The sequence below is a fragment of the Podarcis erhardii genome, assembly GCF_964252035.2.
Source record: "Podarcis erhardii genome assembly, chromosome: 10".
NCBI classification, from domain to species: domain Eukaryota; kingdom Metazoa; phylum Chordata; class Lepidosauria; order Squamata; family Lacertidae; genus Podarcis; species Podarcis erhardii.
The window spans coordinates 22,172,499-22,198,095 of record NC_138500.1 but is presented as its reverse complement, the minus strand read 5'-3'; the positions used below and the strand labels follow the sequence as shown (position 1 = coordinate 22,198,095).

General features: G+C 43.4%; 1 protein-coding gene across 7 annotated transcripts in view; it reads left to right on the top strand.

The window, feature by feature from the left end:
* DGKI (diacylglycerol kinase iota) overlaps positions 1 to 25,597 on the top strand; it is a 248,841-nt gene that overhangs the window by 140,148 nt on the left and 83,096 nt on the right. For all 7 annotated transcript variants that reach the window (XM_081878845.1, XM_081878848.1, XM_081878847.1 and 4 more), the window contains 11 exons: positions 526 to 621; positions 3,120 to 3,202; positions 6,176 to 6,236; positions 9,484 to 9,597; positions 11,735 to 11,872; positions 12,775 to 12,853; positions 16,196 to 16,251; positions 17,585 to 17,647; positions 18,261 to 18,334; positions 19,074 to 19,185; positions 20,346 to 20,545. In XM_081878845.1, the coding sequence (XP_081734971.1) occupies positions 526 to 621; positions 3,120 to 3,202; positions 6,176 to 6,236; positions 9,484 to 9,597; positions 11,735 to 11,872; positions 12,775 to 12,853; positions 16,196 to 16,251; positions 17,585 to 17,647; positions 18,261 to 18,334; positions 19,074 to 19,185; positions 20,346 to 20,545 (1,076 nt within the window). The remainder of the gene's footprint in view (positions 1 to 525; positions 622 to 3,119; positions 3,203 to 6,175; positions 6,237 to 9,483; positions 9,598 to 11,734; positions 11,873 to 12,774; positions 12,854 to 16,195; positions 16,252 to 17,584; positions 17,648 to 18,260; positions 18,335 to 19,073; positions 19,186 to 20,345; positions 20,546 to 25,597) is intronic.

Here is a 25,597-nt window from a genome sequence, read left to right as displayed (position 1 = left end):
CTATCGGAGAAGGAAGAAGATCATGGCAAGTAAGTAGTTGTAGTGTTGACCACTACCACTGTCAATCAAGATGGTGGAAGGAGTGTGTATATAACCCATACAGCACTCTGTTTGGGTCTGGAAACCAAACATTCACCCATCTGCCTTTCTTCAGTCACACAAAGTGATACTGGGAGAGTCCATTCTGCCTTGGTAGCTGTCTTCATTTCCTCATGGAGGACAGACTCAAAGTTTGAAAGACTTAAGCCCATCTCTGCCCTCAAATGTTATGTCTTCAATGTTGCTATTAAAATGATGACACATGTGTAGCTTCTTGTAAACATATTTAGAACATGCAATCCATCACCCACAGCTCTTTCGTAAATCTTGAATTATCTGGTGTCTCTGACTGGTAATTTTACATATCTAATTCAGGGATGGAAGAACCTGTGATCTTCCTTCTCCCCTGGCATCCTGAGTCAACATGCTCATTGCTTAAAACACATACCAAGGTCTTCTGTCACATTTTAATTTTCTTTCTTCTAGGAGAACAAAGGCCGTCCTTTTGTGGTAAAACCCATCTCTTCCCCACTCATGAAACCGTTGCTTGTATTTGTGAATCCAAAAAGTGGAGGGAATCAGGTAAGGATGGAACACCAAACACATTGCTATTTTGTGCATGTTGCGTCTTTGTCAAAGGAGTGGGTATAAAATGAATTGATTTCAAAAAAGAAATAAATGCTTCCATCTTGAATTAAATGCTTCTGGAGTGGAGGATTTGGCTTTCAGTAACGCATTTTATTGATCGATTGGCTTCGTATGCTGCCTTTCAGCCAAGGCACCTGAGGCAGTTTGCAGCGTTAAAATATTAAAACAAATGCATTATATAAAATGTAAGAACACATTCAACTGGGAGCTGATAGCACAAGTAATAATAATAATAGTCATAATACGGGGGACCACCAGGGGGCGCATTGGAAGATGGCCGACAATAACATCTCTCTGACCCACACGAGGTAATTAAGAGGCTGATATGGGAGTATGCAGCCTCCCTTGCCCCCCCAAGGGAATGGGGGGGACTGCCTTGCCAGCTGTGTCCATAATTCACCCCTGGATTTGAAAGAAGGGGGTGAGGGCACTTGGCATGAAGCCCTCGAGTGAAGTCGGCTCTCCCTGACGCTGTCTCTAATCGCGCACTGGTTTGCATCAGCTCAAAATATATAATTGGAAATGAAGCAAATGCACATATTTCAAGTGAAGAACGGGAGTGGAGACTGCTAATTGAAGTGACCTCTGTGAAACGAGAGCAACGGGTTGGATTTAATGGAATACAACATGAAGAAAATACACCAGGTTCAGTATGCCGGAGCGGGACTGGATGGGGGGGGGGAACCTTTTTTTCTTTTCCTCTATGTGATTAATAAATAACCCCCCCCCCTCAAAAAGAACCGTGGCTTAACCGACCTAAGCAGGATGATAAAAAACTGTGTGGAAATGATTTACTACCTAAAGTTTGGCTTGTGAGATCGAGAAAAAGAACAAGGGCTTTTGATGGCACAGCAATAAAAAGGGAGTCACCATTTTGACAGGTCTTATCGAAAGACTCATGTTCAGGAAGAGGAAGCTTTGTTTTCATATTGGATTCTTGGCAGAACCTCCTCGAGGACTGAGACAGAGGGGCAGACCTGCGAAAAAGCTAATGAGTAGACAGCAAGAAAGTTTTTCTTTATAGAAGCAATGGAACACGGCTGCTGTCTGAAAATATGACCCTTGGACAAATGAAAAAATCCACACAGGAATATAAATTTGTTTGAACCCGCTTATGGAGACTATCAGAGGCCACAAAGACAAAGAGAAAGGAAAAATATATGAAAACAACTAGAAGAGATGTGGAAAACAGCAAGAAAGGATTGGACAGAATTGTGAACATTATTTGGACAGATTTGTGGAGTTTTAATGCAGCAGCAATAAGAGGATTAGATCCCTTTTGGAACTTGAAATATGGGTACCCCCAACAAAAAATTTATTTATTTTTTTTAAATAATATTTATTGAAGTTTACACAACCATAAGAAAAAACAACATACACAGACACAGACAAAACATTAAAAAAATAAACAAATATAATTTCAATCCTTCTTTTCTTAAACCTAATTTCATCGACCTCCTCATACCTCCCCCTTCTGCATTCTAATTTCATTATCTAATCAGCAAATCCATTCCCGTATTTCCCATAGCTTTTAACAATTCTGTTCGTTTTCTCTAATCAAACCTCTGTAAACCACGTACTTTTTAAACCCATGTCAATTCTAGCTTTCGTTAATTTTTATAATATTTATTAAGATAGTCTTTAAATTTCTTCCAGTCTTCTTCCACTGTCTCTTTCTCCTGGTTTCGGATTCTGCCGGTCATCTCTGCCAGTCCCATGTAGTCTGTCATCTTCATCTGCCATTCTTCCAGTGTGGGTAGATCTGGTGTCCCCAACAAAAAAAAAAAATTAGGCTTTGTAATTTGGTATTTATGTGATGTGATTTGATTGGTCTGATAATAAAAAATATTTAATAATAATAATAATAATAATCATCATCCTAATGATTTATTAATTGTACCCCACCCATCTGGTTGGGTTGCTCCAGCCACTCTTGGCGGCTTCCAGCATATATTAAAAAAAACACACAATAAAACATTAAACCTTAAAAAGATTCCCTATACACGACTGCCTTCAGATGTTTCCTAAATGTTATATAATTACTCATCTCCTTGACATCTGATGGGAGGGCATTCCACAGGGTGGGTGCCACTACTGAGAAGGCCCTCTGCCTGGTTCCCTATATGTAACTTCACTTCTTGTAGCGAGGGAATCGCCAGAAGGCCCTTGGTGCTGGATCTCAGTGTCTGGGATCTTTTGGGCTGACCAAAAACCTCATCTTAGGTTCTTATGCACATGCAGGTCTTTTTTAAGCAGAGGAAGATGGAGAAGGAGCTGCCCCAGCAGTTGTCTCAGGCTATTAAGAGAACATTTTACTGGCCTGAATTAAGAATTCTTTTTTAAAAATAATAATATTGCTGCAGCATTTGCCCAGGGATTCAAGAACTGTGCTTCAGAGAAGTTGACTGTTTTCTTTTCCTCTTTCTTGACAGGGTACTAAGGTTCTCCAGATGTTCATGTGGTACTTGAACCCACGCCAGGTCTTTGACCTCTCTCAGGAAGGACCAAGAGATGCGTAAGTTCTGAGATGTTTGATGTGGTTTGCTATTTTGCACTTTTTTTAAGCATTAGCACAGGTATTTTGAAGGGTACCTCTACATGATGGGCATTTTGAAGCAACCATTAAGAGATATTGGCTGGAATAAGCACATCTTTCACAAGGTGGTCCAGAAGAATTTATGGAAAGAAGGGAAGTTAAACTCCCTTTGTCTCTGTCACAGTCAGTCCCTGGAGAGAGAGTTCTATAACAAGAGCATCTCTGCTGAAATGCTTGGCTCCTTGGCTCCAACAACCTCACCAGATAAAGCTAGGATTTAGGACAGGTGTGCTTCATAAGCATTCTGTGGAATGCAAATAAGCTGGAAGAGGAGCATGCAACATGAAGCGTTCTGACTTTGCATACCTGAAAATGACAACAGAATATGTGCTCTACAATTCTTCTATATAATCCAATACTGAGATTGTGTATTAGAGGATCAGAATTGGGCTGAACTTTAGGTCAAAGAGAGAGCTCTGACCAGGGCCAGATTTAGGTTTGATGAGGCCCTAAGCTACTGAAGGTAATGGGTCCAGCTGTCCTTTGTCAACAACAAATTGTCACTGTTTTTTGTGTTGAATATATGCTATATGGTAATTTATGGACCTAATAGGTATCTAAAGCCATTTGCACATGATAAAATATGTATTTTATCAAAGGATTGTTGAACTGAAATACAATTAAGAAGAGGTATATTAATAGTCATAGGGATGCGGGTGGCGCTGTGGGTTAAACCACAGAGCCTAGGGCCTGCCGATCAGAAGGTCGGTGGTTCAAATCCCCGCGACGGGGTGAGCTCCCATTGCTTGGTCTCTGCTCCTGCCAACCTAGCAGTTCGAAAGCACATCAAAGTGCAAGTAGATAAATAGGTACCGCTCTGGCGGGAAGGTGAACGGCGTTTCCGTGCGCTGCTCTGGTTCGCCAGAAGCGGCTTAGTCATGCTGGCCACATGACCCAGAAGCTGTACGCCGGCTCCCTTGGCCAATAAAGCGAGATGAGTGCCGCAACCCCAGAGTCTGTCACGACTGGACCTAATGGTCAGGGGTCCCTTTACCTTTTTATATTAATAGTGAAATAATTATTAAGTGCTAACTTAAAATGATTTTTATTCATAACAAACTTAATAATGCAAACACATTGGCATTTGGCAATAACAAAAGTTTTATTTTATATGTTTTTTATCTTATATTTTGGAAATGTACATCCAGGTTTTTTCCCCTTTAATTTTTTGGGGGCCCCCCAAGAGAGTGGGGCCCTAAGCTATAGCTTGTTTAGCTTGTACGTAAATCCGGCATTGGCTCTGAGCCTCTCTCTTAGCAGCTGCACAGAAGTGCATTTATTTACCCCACAAGTGAAAGACAGACACAACTTCTGTGAGACAAGTCACCAGCTTCATCTCAGTGCATGTGAATTGAGCATGAATTCTACACAAAACAGATTTCTTGCAGGGAGAAACTAACGAGTGGTAAACTTTTGTGTTGCAACTTTTCATTATCTGAAATGCAGACCATATTTTTCAATGCCACAAGGTGGTGCTCTCCGATAGTTACTAGACCTCCTATAAGGTGCTGCTTTCATAGCACTTTCAATCGTGGACTGCTTTGTGTGTGGATGTTAAATAGCATGTGTGAAAAGAGGCAAATAGGATTGATATAGCCAAAAGGATCACTGGCAGAAATTGTGCCACGTTTCACAAAGCCACACATGTAGTTTGAATAGGGTTGCCATATTTCAAACAGTGAAAATCCAGACAGAACAGTTGATGAGCTGTTTTAAAGGAAAATCGCCAAAGATGACACTGCCGACATGGATTGCCATATGTCCAGATTTCCCCAGGCATTTTTATCAATTTCCATCCGGACACTGCTTCCGACAGCGGTATTCCAGGTATGTCCGGGAAATTCCAGACGTATGGCAACCCTAAGTTTGAAGATATGTGATACAGCAACAAAGCTAAGCAGGTATAAGTCTTTCTGCATCTGGATGGGATGCCAAGAACGAACCTTGACTTCTATGATGGAAGAAAGATGAGATAAGAAAACTAATAATTTAATAATAATAAAATGTTTATCTAATTTTTCATTCAGTCAAATAATAATAAAAAACTTCAAACATATTAGTCTGCCCGTATTTATGCCCGTAATATTCTGTAATGATTCTCCACTCCACTAGGCCACTGTGCCACACAGTTATTGCCTCTGTTTCCCTCCAGAGTTAATAAAGTTTTGGCATTTTGATTGAAGCTCCTAGGTGAAATGGTGCCCTTTCTCCCATCCATGCTAAAATGGGGGGGGGGGGCAGGGAGAGAGTGTCGGAATCTCTGCTACAACCGAGCTACTCCTCCGGTCGAGCCTTCGGAATCTCCTCCGACGATGATTAATGACCTGAGCCTTTGATAAGGCTCCAGGCACGTTCCCCATTCAGCAGAGTATCAAAGCAGCAGAAGAGACGAGAAGTTTGAGCTACATTGCTAGGTTTTATTTCTAACTACGCAGACAGAAAAGAAATATACATGCTCTCTCTGTGAAAGCAGAGAGCAACCGAGCAACAAAGGAAGAGGAAACCAGTAACATCACATCCGTCTCCTGTCTTCCGTGCGACTTCCAACAGCCTGGAATCTCTGGAATGCAAAACAGAGTCTTGTGACTCCAAGAGCACTGCACAGTGGCGTAAACAGAAACCAAGAGAGAGGCCATTTGGTGGACCCCACTTATTTTATGCTAGACTTATGCTATATTATGCCCTAGTCTCATAGTTCTCTGTCAGCTGCTCTAACTGACCTGCCCACACCTGTTGACCCCTGGCCTTATTGTCGTACCTGGGCAGTTCACCTGCTTACAGTTTTTTGTTGGCAAATCTCTCCTTGCTTTTTCAAAGCAGGGTTTCCCAACTAATAGCCCCCAGGCTGAATCATCACATAAGCTTTTTTTCATGCTCGTTTTCTTTTTATAGGCTTGAATTGTACAGAAAAATGCCAAATCTTCGAATCCTGGCCTGTGGTGGGGATGGAACGGTAAGTCCCACAACTTTTTTTTGGGGGGGGGGTAATAAGCAAAGGAGTAATAAGCAAAGGAGGGAAATTGCTGTGAGCCTAATGCATGAAAGGGGTCACAGCAACACTGACAAACAGCACACACCAACTAAGAAAAAAGAGTGGCGATGATGTTGAGGAGCAAATAGTCTGACCTGGTATAAATTAGCTTCCGATGTGTGCCTTGTTCCTCATGGATGCAGCAGCATGGACAGAAAATAGCAGAAGGCTTCATAGTGAAGTTACTTCATGCAGACAGCTGCTGGTCATTAAGGGTCAATTCACATATCCATGCACATGACTTGACTTCTCTATTCTTTATTACCGTATATGAACTGCCAAGGAGTGTGGTGGAGTCTCCTTCTTTGGAGGTCTTTAAGCAGAGGCTTGACAACCATATGTCAGGAGTGCTCTGATGGTGTTTCCTGCTTGGCAGGGGGTTGGACTCGATGGCCCTTGTGGTCTCTTCCAACTCTATGATTCTATGATTCTATGATTCTATGAACAATGACAGCGTTATATGACTCCAATGGAGAGCATTTTGTCAGGTGTTGGGAAATGAGAAGTTTGGGTTGTTATACCTGACATGGTCCATCCATGCAAACAAGTCACCGTGCTACAGCTATTGAGTGTAAAATCATGCATGTGTGAAGCTTGCCTTAGCATGCAGGAATAAAGTGCAGATAAATCAAGCAATGTGTGAACAAGGCCTTGAAATGCTGTACAGTATATGTCTGCTCTTCTTTGCTCTTCCTGTAGAAGACATTTCTGGCAGATGGGAGATCATCTCCTTCTGCCTCTGCCTCTGTCATAGTTATAGTATCGGGGGATGTCAGTCTGGAAGCCATCTTTGGGATCTCCTCTAAGCTTGTGAATTATGTCTGCCAGAAGGGAGAAAGGGGCTGCTAAACTGGTCAAACCAGTCTCTTTATTAACCCAATGGCTGCAGCCAAGTCTCCGGCTGCATAAGTAAAGATAACAGGTGACTGGCTGACAACAGAAATGACTAACTGAAGATGGGCAGAAGGGGGAGCCAGCCATCCCTTGCTGAAGGAAGTATCATTAGAATAGGCATAGGCAAACTCGGCCCTCCAGATGTTTTTGGCCTACAACTCCCATCATCCCTAGCTAACAGGACCAGTGGTCAGGGATGATGGGAGTTGTAGTCCCAAAATGTCTGGAGGGCTGAGTTTGCCTATGCCTGCATTAGATTCCATGAAGGAGAACAAATAACTGGCTGTCTTGAACTAGGCAGGGAAAAGAGACAGAGGCTTGACCTGTTCCCTGTGCTGAATTCAAAGCTGTGGCTTTGCCCCACTCTCTGTCTCCCTGAGCAAGGGAGCAAGTTCTGTTGGAGTGCTAATGCTGTGAATCATGCATCTTATGCTCAGTCCATGTATGTGCATAAATGAAACCACACATCACAAATGCCCCACTGTCTGATTCTACATGCAGAGATCCCTGAGATGTTGCACCACTTGAGATAAGTGATGCACACAGCTGTATTTTAAAACGCTGGCTTTGGGTTTGTTGTTTCCACATTCCTTCCATTTCACATTTTGAGCTAATGGGGGCAGCATCTTCTCATTAATATGAGAGACACATGACTTATCTATGCTGAGGTTATGTTAGAAACAAATTAACGTCTCGTTGTTCCAAAAGCCATTAAATCTAGAAATGAAAATCTTGCTCAAATGGATTTAGTGAATATTCAATGAGACCAGATATTACTTTGCATTATTGAAAGAAACAGAAAGTGGGAGATTTTCCAGTGTACCTGCCCAATTGTTAACTTTTCCTCTTCTGGCAATAAAATGCAACATCGTCAACTTCAGGCAATCTGTATTCTAGACTCTTTCAGGCAGCCTTCTGATTCAGAACAATTCGGAGGGTGTCTTGTCCAATTTTCTAAAGATCATGCAGAGCATTTAGGATCCATAATAATATACTTTTTTTTTTTAAAAAAAAAAAAAACCTCAGCTGAAACCCCCAAAGCTTTATTTCTCAAAATGCAGCTGCTGAGAACAAGTGGAGAATTTGGACTGGGGCTGTAGTGGAGGGTGAAAGGGAGATGAATCCTAAAGGAATCTAGGAGCAGGGAGAGGGAGAGAGCTTTGGCTACTGTGAGAACGGATGCCGGGCTATAGATGGGGCCTTTGCCCTAATTCAGTAGGGTCTTATTATATTCTTATGGGTGTGCTGCTGTCCCAACTTCTGCCCCTGATTGATTTCCTCCCCAAACCTAAAGCCCTCCCCAAGCTGCTATTAGCTGTGACAGGGAAAACATGCAGGCAAACTTGCATGTTTTCCTCTTGGTGGAGAGGAAACTATTTGTATCGTATCGTAAAACCTTTTATTGGCATCACATACAACATCCAAAACAAAACAAATCAATACAGAATTACCACTTCCCCAGTGGCACAAAACATTTGCTAAAAGAAAGGAGGCAGAGCAGTCTATTGTCACATCTCTTGGTCTCCAGGGAGATCAGACGTCTGCAATGTATTTCAACGACAAAAAACCAAATAGAGATATTTAGCCACTAACTTGGTGAGCTCCTGATCATTCCCCAGTAATAGAAAATGTATGACCTCTGACTTGGACTTCCATTTGGAGATACAGAGTTGATCTAGAAACTGCTGGCGGAGATCAGCATATGGTTTACAATTGAGAACCATATGAGTAAGGGTTTCCACCAGGTGGTCTTCACATGGGCAAGTTGTTTCTCCTTACACCCTGCCTGAGAAACTTCCCTAAAGGAGGTTTGATGGATTTGAATTAAACCTGGCCAGCGAAAATTCCCTTCTTTCTTGAGGGTTAAGCAGAAATTCAAGATAATTATGGTTAGGGAAACTATTTGTGAATGATAGTGTTTGTGTGTGATTTGAATCAGGGCCATGGAGGGGCCATGAGTGAAATTATTTGTTTGTACTTATTTATTACATTTGTACCTCAACATACCTGCTGGAAAATCAAGGCAGGGTACGTGTTTCTCTCAACCTTTTATCCCCGTTAATACTCCTGTGATGTTGGTTAGGTTGAGAGTGGGTGATCCTGGTTTTCGGATTCTGATCTTTAAATTCATAGTATAAACCACACACCAGCAGAAATAAAATTGCACAGACTTAGAGAACGGATGGGATATGCATTTGGAGAATCCCAAGTAGTGTGTCTTCACCACCCCATAGCATATGATATCATTTCCTTTCCTGTCATATTTGATGTTTAGGTGGGCTGGATCCTCTCCATCCTGGATGAGCTTCAGCTGAACCCCCAGCCTCCAGTTGCTGTACTTCCACTTGGTACCGGGAATGACCTGGCTCGCACCCTCAACTGGGGAGGGGTAAGCAGATTGCATGTCATGCCTCAAAATATTTTATCAGACATTCACTGGCTGCCATTTGAAAGGTGTGAGATCTAGTTGAAGCAGGAGAAGCTAAAGAGGTTTCTGAATATTCCCTTTAGGAGGTGGCAGGCTTCTCCATCATCAAACCCAGTAGACGTTTCCTTGATGGATACAAAGTACATATTTCTTTGCTTGGGTACCACTTCCAAGAGATGTGTGAAGCATGAAAGAGAAAGGGCTGCTTAATTCCCTTTCCCTTGCTATTTCCCCACATATAATGAATTTTTCCATGTTGTTTTCACTAATATCACCACCATCATTATCCAAGAGTTTTTTATATACATTTTAAATGCAATTTCCCCTAAAACGCACATGTTTGCACACATTCTTTTTTGTGTACAGAACTGCATTGTAGCATTGAGAAAAGAAGGCATTTCAAAGGATAGCTGCATTTTGGTCAATTTATTGTTTTAAGATGTGCAAATTAGCTAAGTTTGCAATAAAATGCAAGCTGAAGTGAATTTCTCCCTCACCCCTACTTCTATGGACAGAAGATACTCCCCACTAACTGATTTCCAAACCTTTAAGGGAAAACAACTTAGGTGTTACGCGTTATCAGACAAATGGCTGGAAGGAAAAGGGTTAAACAGCACCCCCACCTCATATCTGCTCCCAATCACAGTGCTTCAAGTTTGTTTTTCATTACAAAACAAAAAACAAACCAGCAACACTAAATAACTCATCTAGTTTGAGCCTGAGAACTTGGCCCACTATCACTCAGTTTTATATCATTCTTAATCATTCACAGACCCGCTGAAAGAGGCGGTCATTAAACCGCTTCTTAAAAAAACATCTATAGACCCAGCCAATATGGCCAACTATTGCCTAGTCTCAAATCTACCATTCTTGGGCAAGGTGTTTGAGCGGGTGGTTGCTGAACAACTCTAAGCATGCCTGGAGGATGCGGACCATTTGGATCCCTTCCATTTGGGATTCAGGCCTCATCATGGGAGTGAAACTGCCTTGGTCACGCTGGTCGATGATCCCCATCAGTATGCAGATGACACCCAGCTCTACCTCTCTTTTAAATCAGAACCAGTGAAGGCGGTGAAGGTCCTGTGTGAGTGCCTGGAAGGGGGTTGGAGGATGGATGGCAGCTAACAGATTGAGGTCGAATCCTGACAAGACAGAAGTACTGTTTCTGGGGGACAGGGTGTGTGTGTGTGTGTGGGGACTCCCTGGTCCTGAATGGGGTAACTGTGCCCCTGAAGGACCAGGTGCGCAGCCTGGGAGTCATTTTGGACTCACAGCTGTCCATGGAGGCGCAGGTTAATTCTGTGTCCAGGGCAGCTGTCTACCAGCTCCATCTGGTAAGCAGGCTGAAACCCTACCTGCCCGTGGACTGTCTCACCAGAGTAGTGCATGCTCTAGTTATCTCCCGCTTAGACTACTGCAATGCACTCTATGTGGGGCTACCTTTGAAGGTGTGTTGGTGCTGACCTTTAGAGCCCTAAATGGCCTGAATCCTGTATACCTGAAGGAGAGTCTCCACCTCCATCCTTCAGACCGGACACTGAGATCCAGCACCGAGGGCCTTCTGGCGGTTCCCTCATTGTGAGAAGTGAGGTTACAGGGAACCAGGCAGAGGGCGTTCTCGGTAGTGGCGCCCACCCTGTGGAACGCCCTTCCATCAAATGTCAAGGAAATAAGCAGCTATCCTATTTTTAAAAGACACCTGAAGGCAGCCCTGTTTAGGGAAGTTTTTAATATTTAATGCTGTATTATTTTTAACACTCGATTGGGAGCTGCCCAGATTGGCTGGGGAAACTCAGCCAGAAGGGCGGGATATAAATTATTGTTATTGTTATTGTTGTTATTGTTATTGTTATTGTTATTGTTATTGTTATTAATCTCCTTTTGGTCTAATGTTTGGGAATTTCTGGGAGTAATATCCACCCACCCAAAAAAATCTCTCTCTCACTACCTCTTGTAAAGTGGTTGGAATATGGAGTTCACAAATAATCTTTGAATATCACTGTTGATCCGGTATTCTGGTCAGATCTCTGCAATACATCATGTAATGAGAACAAATGCCAGTTGTTGACATTGGACTATGAATATCTCTTATTTCTAGGGATACACAGATGAGCCTGTTGCAAAAATTCTCTGCCATGTAGAAGATGGGACCATTGTCCAACTGGACCGGTGGAACCTCCAGGTGGAGAGAAATCCTGATTTGCCCCAAGATGAACTAGAAGATGGAGCACGGAAGGTTAGTGTGAGATCTTCCTCTACCGAAATAAACCAAAGGAAGAAAATCAGCATTCATGCAGGATGGCAGGGGAATGCTGTCCAGGAATGCTAAGAATTTACAGTAGCTTTCTGGCTTAAATAATTGCATTTATTTACATGGTTGTTTACTGTTTCTAGAAAGGCAGAACTAGAGTCAGCCAATGATCACGAAATAACCCCTATCTGTTAGCAGCATTAGATCATTTAAAAGAAGTAAAATCAAAAGAACTAAACTTTTGAGTCCAGTGGACAGGGACCCACCGGTTCCTTGGCTGATGATGGCATCAGTTCCAATTCAGGCATCTTTCCTGAGCAAGCCTGTGAGCTGTTGCTGCGAAACGGTATTCTTTACTGCCTCTGCAGCTTGGCTACTGAGCGCCACTAATTAGCAACAGTTCCAGTAGCAACTTCAATGGTGCTCTGGACCAGGCAGACCTTCTAAGCCAGTCTTGTAAACTTGAGGTGAATGCCTCCTGCTACATGCTTCACCTGTAGCAGGAGGCATTTCCAGAGAAGAAATCTGAATTGCTTAAGAAAAAGTTCCTACATGCTGCAGGTGACCTTTTTGTGCTCCTTTTACAAAGTCCTCCTTTGTCTCCTTCCACTTCATATGGGGGCCTGTTGCTGAGTGGTAGAGCATGTGCAGAAGAACCCAGGTTCAGTTCCTGGCCTTTTTATTATTATTATTATTAATTTAATGCTGTAGCTGGGAAAATAATACTTCTTGCAGAGCTGCTGGCAGTCAGATCATAAAATATTGGGTTAGTGGAACAAAGAACAAGGCAGTCTTGCCCAAGGTGTCCTAACATTTGCCATTGCATATTCTTAATTTTTCTTTTTACACACAGCACTTCCCTTGTTCCCCTTGTCTTATCATTGCAGCTTCCCCTAAGTGTTTTCAATAATTACTTCAGCCTGGGATTTGATGCTCACGTTACACTGGAATTCCATGAATCTCGAGGTGAGCAAAAAAACCCAATATCTTCCCTTCCTGAGCACCAGGGTGGAAAATGAATAGCTTGTGAACGCCTTCCTCAAAGAGGTGCTTTACCTTATATAGCAGGCAGAGCTGCAACAGGTGTGGCTTCTTCCATTGCAGTACAGTGTGGGATGAGGCTGAGGTGGAGACTGCTCCTATCCCTCAGAACACAATAGAGGAGTTAAAGCAGGGATGATGAACCTGTGGCCCTCTAGATATTCTTGGACCTCAGCTCCCATAATCCTTGACCCCATTGGCCATATTGGACTTGCAGGGTGACAGGTGCCCAAGCCCTGAGTTAAAAGAAAACAGGAGATGATTTAGGTTTCTCTTTAAGAGCTGAAGGTTTCTATATACAAGCTGCTTATCAATCAGCTGGTTTTTGTGTGTTCAGGCATGCATGTTCAGGCATGATGCATGCAATGTTTGCATTTGGATCTGTTTGTGGGAAGGCTAAATGTCTTCCCATAAACCTCTCATTATCCTACAGTTTTAGTGCATAACCATCACTTTCCTACCTGCAAAACAATCTGTCTTTTAAAGCAAGAAGTGGATTTGTTGTGCCATATTGCTCCAATCCACTTTAATAGTCTAAACCTAAATTTGTGGTATGCATTTGAATCCCTCCTGCAAAGTCTGGAGGTGACCTAAGACTCTATACCTCTAAGCTGCTTATTCATGAGAAAAATCTCAGAGGAAACCTAGCTCCACCCCTTCCTAAAGGATTGCCAATTCCTTTCTAACAGGGCTCATGTAGCTGGGGGTTTGGGCTGCTTTTAACTCTTCAAGGTAACTTTAAATTATTGTATACAGTGAGTCACGTTGACACTGGGCTTTTCTCCTCTCTCATGTGGTTTAGCTATTATGCTTTGTTTTGAAGTTGTTTTTATTTTAACATATTGCACCCAGCATAAAGGTTCTCTGTTACGAGGTGAGCAATAAAGCCAATCAATAAATGTACCCTTACCAGGTACACAGAAGGTAGATGTTTAGTAGATGAATCTTTTTCCTTGCATGGTGATCTTTACTGTTGCTGCTCAAAGTTTCACCTGATAAATGTCTGCCTGCTGTGCAATGTCAAAGAAATAGGGGCCCTGCCAATAAACAATTGGAAATCCTACTGATCTTCTTTTGTAAAAAGGATTACTTTTTGCCCAGGGAGTAGAGCAAAAATCTGGGCTGTTCTTGCCTGATTCTTCTGAAAATGATACACCATGCTATGAAAAGGTTGGGGGTATATTGTGAAGACACAGGACATGCAAGACTGGCACTCCAGAACAGTCCCTACTAAAGTGCATAATAATATTTGTCTTTGTTCATGTGAACAAAGTACTCCTATCTGTTTTGAAACATTGCCCTTAGTACTCATGTAGTTCCATACAGCACAACCCAGCCAAGCAATAATGGTCAGTCATTCTGATAGATGTCTGTATGCTAGGAAATCACACTGATGATACCCAAGTTGTTGTTCAGTTGCCTTGTTTGGCATGTGGCTGATTTAACTACAACCATACTTGTCCTTGTTTTCATGCTATCACAAAGCCATGCAAAAATGTCCGTCCTCCCCCCCCCCCTTTTAAAAAAGAACATCCTAATGCCAGGCTAAATAAAGATCTGAATGCCTGACGGAAAGAGCGAATGCATATTTTATCATGTTTAAGATGACTGTGAGCAGTAAGCATAATAATGAAGGGCCATGGAAGGGCAAAGGAATGAAGTGATGACAGCTGCGCGCTCATTTCCATGTGCACATGTGCTGGCGTGCATGCCAAATGTGCCTCGGACTATATAGTAGGGATGAGGTCCTGAGCTACTTTCTCACTTAGCAGAAGCATTATTTAATCATGAAGTCATATTGCGCTATAAAGAATGAATGGACATTATTCCAGGGATGCCAGTGTGTGCATGTATGTATGTTTGTGTGTGTGTGTGTGTGTGCGTGCACACACACAGGCACACACACACTTTTAGAGGAGAGTGAAACCACTTTGGGGGAAAGCAAGCTGTAGGCTTGGAGGTGAGTAATTTGGCCAGAAAGATTTTTTTTCCTGTTAATTCAGAGTTACCCACCCCTTCAAATTTATAATAAAAATGATTTTTTTATATGTAAGGTTAGTGTGGGGGACCCTCTGGGAGTTTGCTTTAGTGTCCCTATTGTTTGTGGACTTCCTTTTGGTGTCTCTGTGTGTTTCAGTCAGATGTTGTTTTTTAATAAGTAAGGCGGGTTGTGTGTTTGATTGAAGGCTTATCCTCTTGCTCCCCCTCCCAGGGGGGAAACTGCTCCTTGGCATTCAATCAGAGCAAATGGCAATTTGGTTTTCTCCAGATTGATGTTTGCTCCAATTTTGCACTAAAGAGCAGCTTTTCCTTGGGAAAGGAGTGGGGCAAGGGTAAACCCACTCAGACTCATGCCTCGAAAGTGTGAGTCCGGGCAGAAAACCACTCAGACTTGTGCTTTCTTGGCACTAGAGAAGTAGACTTGTGGATGAGCCCTGAGAGTACTTAAGTGCCGCTTTTCAACAATGATCTGCAGTTCTGAGGGTGGTTTACAACATAAAGATATGATATTAAAACACAAAATACAATATAAAAGCACAAGGCGTTGTTATAAGAAAAACTGCTCCTTTTCCCTTATGGGTACCCAAGAAGACAGTATAGAGTCTTTATGTAGATTCTCAATTGGTAGGAGAAAATAACAGAGGCCTACCAGAGAATATTGAGAAGCAAAGCAGCTTGTAAGCCTAATCTTTATTAAACTGTCGCAACAGGGCTTTGCTTCTCAGTATTCTCTGGTTGGCCTCTGTTATTTTCTCCTACCAATAGAGAACCTACATAAGGACTCTATATGGGCTCTTGGGTACCCCATAAGGGAAAAGGAGCAGTTTTTCTTATATATGCATCAATACTCTTTTCTCCTTTTTCTTAGAAGTGAAAGGGTAGGTCTTCCATTAATAATGGAATTACACTTCATTTATTAATCCAAATTAACACTTCTCAGTTGTGCGCAAGGCCATCTCACATCACCAATCAGCACACAATGGTTTCTTGAAAGAAAAAAAAAAGATGAGCAATTTGCCCCCTTTTCCATAATAGACTGATATACAGTTCATCGGTTCCTTTTGACTCCCTTATCTAGTGAACACAGAAAACAAAGATGCATCCTTTTCGCCTCTCCTCTTTAGCCAGCAGCCAGCAATGGCTAGAAACTCAGCTGTTTGCCTGCCAGAAGGAAAATAAGGAACTGAACCATCAAGGGCAGCGTACTGTTTAATTGACTTAGTAAAGACTCCTTGTATTCTGCTGTTTTCTTCTTCTTTATCACAGAAGCAAATCCTGAAAAATTCAACAGCCGCTTTCGAAATAAAATGTTTTATGCTGGGGTGAGTTGAAACGTGTTTTCCTGAATCCAAATTTTGCTTATTTTTTGGGGGGTAGTAAACAGTTTATTGTTTGTTTTATTGCTTTAATTATTGAGGATCGTCACCACTATTCTTTGGGACATCAACCAATTGGCTTAATCTTCAGGCTCAATCTTGAGCCCCTTTGAAGTCACCTGACATCATAATGAAATTGGGTAATTGGCAGTTTCCATCCCTGTGCCTCTAATAGGTCACTGGTTATCCTTTTGGAGTATTTTGGGCTCCTATTCCATGTCACTTTCTGATTCAAGGAAACTTTGCCAATGCCACTACCGATCCTCAGGAGGGGGTGGAGTTGCGGGCTCACGACCCCTCCCACACTCCCGCGGGGCTGAGGTCAGCCTCGCGGGATTACAGGGTTTCCCCAGTCACCCCCCACGTTCCGGCGAGGCTGGGGTCAGCCTCGCGCGATTCAGGGATTCCCCAGTCACACCCCCGCGCGCCAGCCAATCGGCTGGCGGCAGGGGCGGGCCTCCTAGAGGCCACATAAGGTCGGGGCAGCCACCGGCTCGCCCCTTTTCTCCCTGGCAGCGAGCTCGAATTCCCACCCACCCACCCTTTAGGTTCTGCCATCGACCTTGCTATGGGCTTCGGCCGGTTGCCGTTTGGGGCCAGGTAGGAATTTTTTCCCATTTGGCTAATTGGCTGGTTCGTGAGCCACTTGGTTTTTCGCCTACCTCGTAGCAAATTCGTCACAACTTTCCCGGTTTTAGCGGTAGGCATTGGCCGGGGTATTGTCATGCAAATGAGGTCGGGGGGGAGGAGCGCCATCACCTCCCCCAATGATTGAAGGGTAGTTCGTTAAAGGACTCCGAGGGGCGACGCCTCGTCCGAAACCTACGGAGGCTAGGGCCTAAAGCGCGCCCCCGAGCGGTAACCCCTCGGGGAGCGCCTAGGGATACGCATCTCAGGTAGCTCCCCCTGTTGGTGTTTAACCCTTCCCGGTTAGACCGGATAGTCGGTTAGGGGCCAATGCCTAAAGCCAATACCTCTCTTACCTGTAATCAATAAAGTTGTGGCCATTTTCGCCCATTAACTTAAATTCTTGTGTCCTGTGTCTTTATTCTTTACACCTGTGGGGGGGGAGGGAATAGCCACGCAATTAGAAATGTCGTATTCACTGAGAGCAACTTCAGCACTTAACTGTGCCCTGAAACTCAGCCTCTTTCGGTGGGGCAGCTTCACTTAACAAGGCCTTGTTTTCACTCCAGATCCTTGAAGCAACAAAAATGAAATTCAGATGAAATTATTATATCACACTTCTTTTCCCCATCTACTTTTCTGTATAATTTAGGCAGCCTTTTCAGACTTCCTTCAGAGAAGCTCCAGAGATTTATCCAAGCATGTGAAAGTTGTGGTGAGTATAAAAAGGGGAACTATGCTTTTTAAGGACGTGTTGGAGAATTGGCTGGTAAAACAAGATGAGAAAAGTTTCCTCTTGATTGTAAAGTTGCATACATTTCGTGAAGACAAGTGGAAATTAGTTTCACTTACATTTAGTGAATTTAAGGGATTTGGGCTGGTACCTAGATTTATTGTTACAGAGTTGCCAGTTTTAAGACGGAACAAGACTTCCATGCCTTCAACTGAAACAAAAAAAGGAAGGAGAAGGAAGGAAGGAAAGAAAGTGGGCGCAATAAATTTATTTCAGCAAGTGTGCTTTCTGGCTACATCAACCTTCCCTCCTTCCATGTTTAGTTTTCTAGTGTGTACCCCAGTGTGTTTTATTTCCCACTAGATGTAATGGCACTTGGCTCAAACCACATTAACATATCTGGAGTACTTGCTTTTGCCAGGGGAACATAGCAAAAATAAATACAGTGTGGGCTTGTTCCTCTTGTGTGATGTGGCCTTACATATTTTTGTTTTTTTATTTAAGTCCAAGATCTCATTGAAATAAATCCACAGGTGTTTATTTTATAATAAACCTTAATACATACTTGTGTACTCTCTCTCACTCTCTTTGGCAGTGTGATGGCACAGACCTGACCCCAAAGATTCAGGAGCTGAAATTCCAATGTATAGTGTTTTTAAACATACCCAGGTAAGGACTTGTCCTGGGAGGACTTGCGGCAGGGTGAGGGAACCCTAGGAGGGGAAACCATTTTTGAAAAATAGACAATTATCCCATAGATCTAGGATTAGATCTCTAGCAATTACCTGAAAGGGTAGCTGTTATAGTTCTATCCCCCCTCTCCCCCTCTCAATCTCTCTCACACTGAATTCGAAGACCTACCGTAATTGAAATAAACCAATGGAAGGGAGGGAAACAGCCTCCCATTGTCCTCTTTCCTCACTTGGAAGACCTTACTCACTTTTTGAGAAATTGTTGTACTTTGGTGGTGTGAAGAGTTGAAACCAAAGAGGTGGTGGGGAGGGCTGACCATATGGAGCTTTGAAAATAAAAATGAGTTTCCTCTTTGCCTTACTCTCTCAGACCTTCTTCAAACAGCTAACTGTGGGATAAGTACGAGTGTGCAACCAGCCCCCACCCTGCAAATGGAGAATTGACCACCCTGGTCTGCATGATATAACTCTGGTATAAAGCAGAGGTGTTCCTTCTGAAACCTTATCCTATCTGAAAGATATTTGTAGAAGACATATGCTTGGTTTTGTTGCTAAAAGCCAAGTGGGCCAGATGTTCAGTGTTTGCTCAAATCCCACGTATCCTCAACCTCTCAAATTCATGCTTGTGAGCTTTCCATAGGCATCTGGTTGGAAGCTGAACTAAACAGGTTTTTACTTTGAACCAGCTGAGCTCTTCTTATGTTTTTTCTGTTCAGGTATTGTGCTGGCACAATGCCCTGGGGGAATCCAGGAGATCACAGAGAATTTGAACCACAGCGGCATGATGATGGTTACATTGAGGTCATTGGGTTCACCATGGCCTCCTTGGTGAGTTTTTTTCATAGGTTGCCTTCTGCAAGCAAACTGTCTATAAGTCAACCAGAGCTGACTCACAGAGAATAAACCAAATGGCAGGTTTCCAATAACTGAGTATGTAGAGTGAATCTTCCTCACTCCTGGTTTGCCATTTGAGGGAACAGTGAAGGATGGGTGAACACCCCTTCCTTCTGCACCTGAAAAAATGGCTTGCAGGAAGGACTTTGTTGCTATCTTAATATCTGGTGCCATAATTATTGCCTCCTCCCATTTTTATTCCTTGTTTCTCTCCATGTCTTGCCCTTCCTTCCTTCCAGATTATTCATTCTGCAAGGAGAGGGGGACTAGAAGAGCAAGGAACAATTAATTCTCCAGGGCATCAACCTTCCCCTACCTATTGCTAACTGTCTCTCCCACCGACATACCTTTATTGCTCCCAAGTGCCTTTTAAGCAGCACAGCAAGTCAAACTCTGAAGCTTGCAAATGTTGTTGGTGTGTGACTCTAAGGGTCAAACTTCATGTGGCATTAAACATCCCTTTTATCCATTTTAATTGGAATTAGTGACCATGAGGAGCCCCCATCAGGACCCTTGGTGGGTAGGCACAGGGAGTTTAACCCTTTCCATGCACCACTGTGGTCCCAATGAAAATTGCCCTCCCTCAAGCTACTATTTGCACTCCTATTGGCGCATGTTTATTGTCTTGAGGAAAGGCAGAAGCGAAAAAGCCCAGAGCAGACAGCTCATAAATATCCACCATCCACCCTAAAAGAACCATTTGGGATTTTAAAAAGACCTGTGTTCACCAAGGAAAGGCAGATTCTAGTAAGCCTCGGACAGGGATCGAGTACCTTCACCCTCATAATCTTTTACCTTATTATATGTATTTTTGTGCACATTCCTTGTCTGGAGAACTGCACTGCACAATTTGGAGAATTGCAAATTTCAAAACATGGCTGGGTTTCAGTTTGTACATTTGTTTCAAAAAATGTGAATAAGGTAGATTGGCCTTTAAATGCAAACCGAATCAAATTTCTCAAAGTCAGTAGATAATGATTCACCTGCTGAAAGCAATCCTTGAGCTCATATGGTCTTGCAAATAACAGTACATTTTAGCTAGATTTGACGACTTGAACTGATTCCCCCCCTCTTTTTCTCTTTCTGTTGCTAAGGCTGCTCTTCAAGTGGGAGGCCACGGAGAAAGGTTACACCAATGCCGGGAAGTGACGTTGCTGACGTACAAATCCATCCCCATGCAAGTGGACGGGGAGCCTTGCCGGCTGGCTCCCTCGCTGATCCGAATTGCCCTGAGGAATCAGGCCAATATGGTGCAGAAAAGCAAGAGGAGGACATCGATGCCTATGCTCAATGAGTGAGTTAGCTCCATGTGCATCTTGGGAAAAGGGAAATGGCAAAGTTGAGCCAAGTCAGTGATGGATCAAAGACATGGCCGAACTATGCCAAACAACACCCTGTCATTCTGCACCTGTCCAAATGATATGACATGCCTCCTCCTTTCACCGCATACCCCACCTTTGTTAGTGCTTAGCATGCAAAGACAGCTATACAGCCAGAGGAGCAGGAGCCCTTTTCTTACTCTCAATATATAATAACAACCCTCCCCTCCCCTGCAATTCAGTACTGGCTGCCAGTACATTAAATGTCAGAATAACTCAGGACAATACCATCACCCTAGCCTTCCAGCCACTTGTTCGTGGAACATTTACTGTATTCTGGTGAGTTTTAATGAAGCACAGCACACTTTTCTCATTGACATTGTTAGCCTGAAGTTAATCCAACCCTCAGCGCAACACTCTCAATCTAAGCTGAAATGAACAACCCATCCCCTCCAACATTTTCCATTCCTTAAAAAAAAAACCTTCACCGAATATTATCTGGATCTATGTTGCCCAGGCATCTGGTGACATTTCCCTAATATAGGAAAACTCACTGGGTTTTGAAATGTTTTCCCTACAACATCTTCCCTCCCCTTACCAAATGACTTAGAGCTTTCTCTTGTGTTCATTGTGGGAATGAAGTTTATTTTTCATCCAAAGAGCTATTACTCCCACAGTTCCAACATCACAAACTTTTAAATTGGTAGCACATAGCATTTATGTATTGTATTAGAGGATTCAAGGTAGTTCACATAACCTCATAATGTGTAGAACACAACCTTCTAGGACAAATCAATATCATTCCTGTATTGCAGATGGTGGAGGAGAAACTTTGGATTTGTCTCCTGTATTGTTATGAGGAGGGTCAGGATACAGTGGTACCTCGGGTTAAGTACTTACCGTATTTTTTGCCCCATAGGGCGCACCGCCCCATAGGATGCACCTAGGTTTTTTTGGGGGGGGGGAATAAAGAAAAAAATATTATTTCCCCCCCAGGCACGGGGCTGGCGCGGGGGAAGCCCGAGCTTCCCCCAATCCCAGCCCCGAGAACAGCCTGCTATCCGCAAGCCTAGGGAGGCCAGCAGTAAGTTGTGCCGGTCTCCCCAGGCTTCGGAATGCAGGCAGCTCGCCCCAGGACAGCAGGCAGCTCTGTGCAGCCATCGGGAGGCAGGCGCGACTTCGCGCCCCGCTCCGGATGGCTGCGCAGAGCTGCGCTCACCCCGGGACTGCAGGCAGCTCTGCGTTCGCCCCATAGGACGCACACACATTTCCCCTTCATTTTTGGAGGGGAAAAAGTGCGTCCTATAGGGCGAAAAATACGGTAATTCATTCTGGAGGTCTGTACTTAACCTGAAACTGTTCTCAACCTGAAGACCACTTTAGCTAATGGGGCCTCCTGCTGCTGCCGCACCGCCGGAGCACGATTTCTGTTCTCATCCTGAAGCAAAGTTCTTAACCTGAAGCACTATTTCTGGGTTAGCGGAGTCTGTAACCTGAAGTGTATGTAACCTGAAGCGTATGTAGCCTGAGGTACCACTGTACTTGTAAAAATGTGACACTACGCATATTCCAAAAAAGGCCCACATAGCCCCCCACTTTTTGTAGAAAAGTGCGTTGTATGTTACTTATCAAACATTATGCAATTCTTTTTTATAATTACTAGACCTGAATGTACTGTTCCATCCATGAACAAACAGGCCCTTCTACAATTTTCAGGAGCTTAGTGCCAGTGTACAAGATCAGGTTTGCTCCTGAAGAGAACCAAAGAGAGTCAGATCCCACCTTTTTTAAAAACCAAAGATAGTCAGATCCCACCTTTTTTTAAAAACAGGATTGTTGTCACCAGCTATGGAATCCTAGTAGCTGAATGCCCTTGTTTAACAGAGCCTCTTCACACCATCCCTTTTTTGCCCCTGAAACACAGATGAGCTCTTCAACAATATTGGCAGCTATTCATTTCTCTCCCCCTCTCTGCTTGTTTTCAGTGAAGGGAACTGATTTAAATTATGGGCTAGGAAATAAGAATCTGTCTCAAGATGATAATTGTGTGTGGTCTTTTTGGCTCCTTCTGAAAATATCATTACCGAATGGGTTGTGACTAGATTTGATTTTCATTTATTTTATTTATGTGGGTTTTTAACACATTCAGTGCCCCAAGATACTATGTTGTCGGCACAGCTTTACTTCCTGCAAGAAGTGACCAAATATGTATTGGAGAAAATACCCCATGCTTCAATTCATGCTCTACAACAGAGCTGGGGAACCTCCAGGTCCTTCTACCTGGCCTTTGGGACTCTTCCAGGCCACACCCTTCATCAGCCCTGTGTTGCACCCTCTTTAAATGTTCTTGCCTGACTGGAATGTGTCCTTGAACTGTGATAATGACCTTTGTTTGCCTGGATTAGAAGGCAGAGAGGGGCACATGAGTGTGTGTAGAAACTAGCCTACCATTGAAGGCTAACATCTACACTTGTTTTGCCTCTGGCCCTTGGAAGGCTGTGACCTTCAGACTGAAGAAGATTCCTTACCCCTGTGCTACGGCGTGGGAATGTTAAGGCCTATATCCTCTGCCTTCTCTCTTCTATGTCAATTCATCTCCAGGAAACAACCCAGCAAAAAAAGAAGAAGAGAGAGGTTATGTGTGAGAAAGAGATAAGACCAGGCATCAGCTAAGTGACCTAGGCAAAGAGTCTCCTGAGGTCCAAGAGGAGACTCCAATTTCCACCAGCTCTCTTTCTCTCTGCAGTCACTTTGTTTCTGACCCCTGTACACCCTTGCTGCCATGTCCTTCCTAGAGTGCTGGATGCTGGACTGCAGATTGTCCTATTGCCTTACCATTTCTTCCTTACTTTTGCCCTACTTTACAGAGGACGTCCATCTATCTGAAGGACTGTCAGAGGACAGTCCTCTGACTGAAGGAGTCCTCTATGTGAAGAGCTGTCCCGTCTAAGTCTGAGAAAGAACCCTAAGAAGGGAGTGTAACCAGGGGTCTTGGAGTGGCCCAACCATAGGTAGAACCTAGACAGCAGGCTGAGCTTCCGTGGTCACAATCTTCCCCACTATGTTAAGATGCATTGTGTTTCTTTTTAAATTATGGCAATTATTTTCTGAATGTGCATCTAGATGTATAAGTTAGTATATACAATTCCTTTGCAAATTGTCCTTTTATGCCCTCTTTTTGGTTTTTGGGTGATGTGTAAGTAGCCACTCTAGATAGCAGATACCTCATCCCCCTCACATGCCCTCCCCATTCACATACATAACATGAGGGGCAGAGTGGGCCTTACTTTGGGGGGGGGGGGAGAGTGACCCTGAATTTACCTCTCTTCAGTCTGTTGCCTCAGACACTTTCTCCCTTACTGGTTTGCTTCCTGTAAGGAAGTTGTTATAAGAAAAAAAACTGCTCCTTTCCAGAGCCCACATAGAGTCCTTAAGTGGGTTCCCTATTGGTAGGAGAAATAACAAAAGCCAACCAGAGTAAATTGAAAAGCAAAGCGGCCAGTAAGCCTGATCTTTATTCAAGGAACTGTTGCAACAGGCTCACCACACGCTGGAGGGAGGAGAACCCTGAACAATGGTGTGCAAGCTCTTATATAGACTTTTGAAATTGCCCACCCTGTAGCCCAAGACCCCCCCCCCTTAAAACATCATAGATACATCACAGAAGGAAGCAGTCTACAGCAGAGGAGGTGGTCTACAGCAGAAATCCTGTTTGCCAGGATACCTGATAATGGTCACTGATTGCATTACCTGGGCAGTCTGGCCATTCTTTTGTGATGGTTAATACTTTAGTTCCTGAATCCAGGTCACAGGCCCACCCTATTCATTCACAAATACACCTTAAAGATTTTCAAGTAAAAAGACAATGGGAAGGCTTTCCCCATTTGCTTCCCTTACTTCAGAGGAATGTTTGAGGTCATTGGGAGAGTCAGAATGGCTCCAGGATTGCTCTCCTATACTATTTCACATGGTTCATATATTTAGATATGTGTGCGTTTATGAATATTTATTCTGTATTTGAGACCTTAAAATTCTTATAACAAAGTCAAGGAAATGCCTCACAAATGACTGTGCCAAGGGAAGGGAGGAGAGTCAGGCTATGTGCTCCTCTCTCACATACTTCTGTGGTTTACGACGTTAATTAAAGGGTCCATAACATACTTCTCTACCTCCTGCTCCTCCTCCTAATAATAAACCTAATATAAAATGAGAACAGAATGAAAACTTCACAAGATAGAGTGGAAACAGAAGAAAGTGGGGAGGGCTAACTGAAAAGGCAGTGAAACAAAAAAAGTCTTCACAGCCCATCTAAGCGCCATAATGAGGCTGCCACTTGGGCCTACTTAAGAGCTGAGTAGACTTTGGATGGCAGTGGGACACATAGCAATGGCAAATGTCATGGTAAGGCCAGTTTGTGAGAGAAAGCGGCCCCCAAAGCAGTCTTTCAAATTGTTAAAGCAAAACCCCTGCCCCTTTCCCAAATCATATATTGAATGGGTGGGTTCCTGAATAGTGAGTGGCCCCAAGATATCTACTTTGGCCCTTAAGGTTCTGTTTACCAAGGAAGCCACATATCATCAACTCCAATGTCCAAGTTGGAGGACAGGAAGTTGCCATATGAATGTGCTCAGAAGTACAGTGGTACCTCGGGTTAAGAACTTAATTCGTTCTGGAGGTCTGTTCTTAACCTGAAACTGTTCTTAACCTGAGGTACCACTTTAGCTAACGTGGCCTCCTGCTGCTGCTGTGCTGCTGCCGCACGATTTTTGTTCTCATCCTGAGGTAAAGTTCTTAACCTGAGGTACTATTTTCTGGGTTAGCAGAGTCTGTAACCTGAAGCGTCTGTAACCCGAGGTACCACTGTAACTTTAACTGGAGTAGGTCATCACATCTGTTCAAAATGAAGGACTATTCTGGGAATGGAGAGCTTTGAGCATGTCAACAGAAGCAAGAATATTGACTGAAGAACACACATCTTATTAATGTTTGCTTGCTTCTTATGCACTGATGAGGAAAAAAGCAGCTAT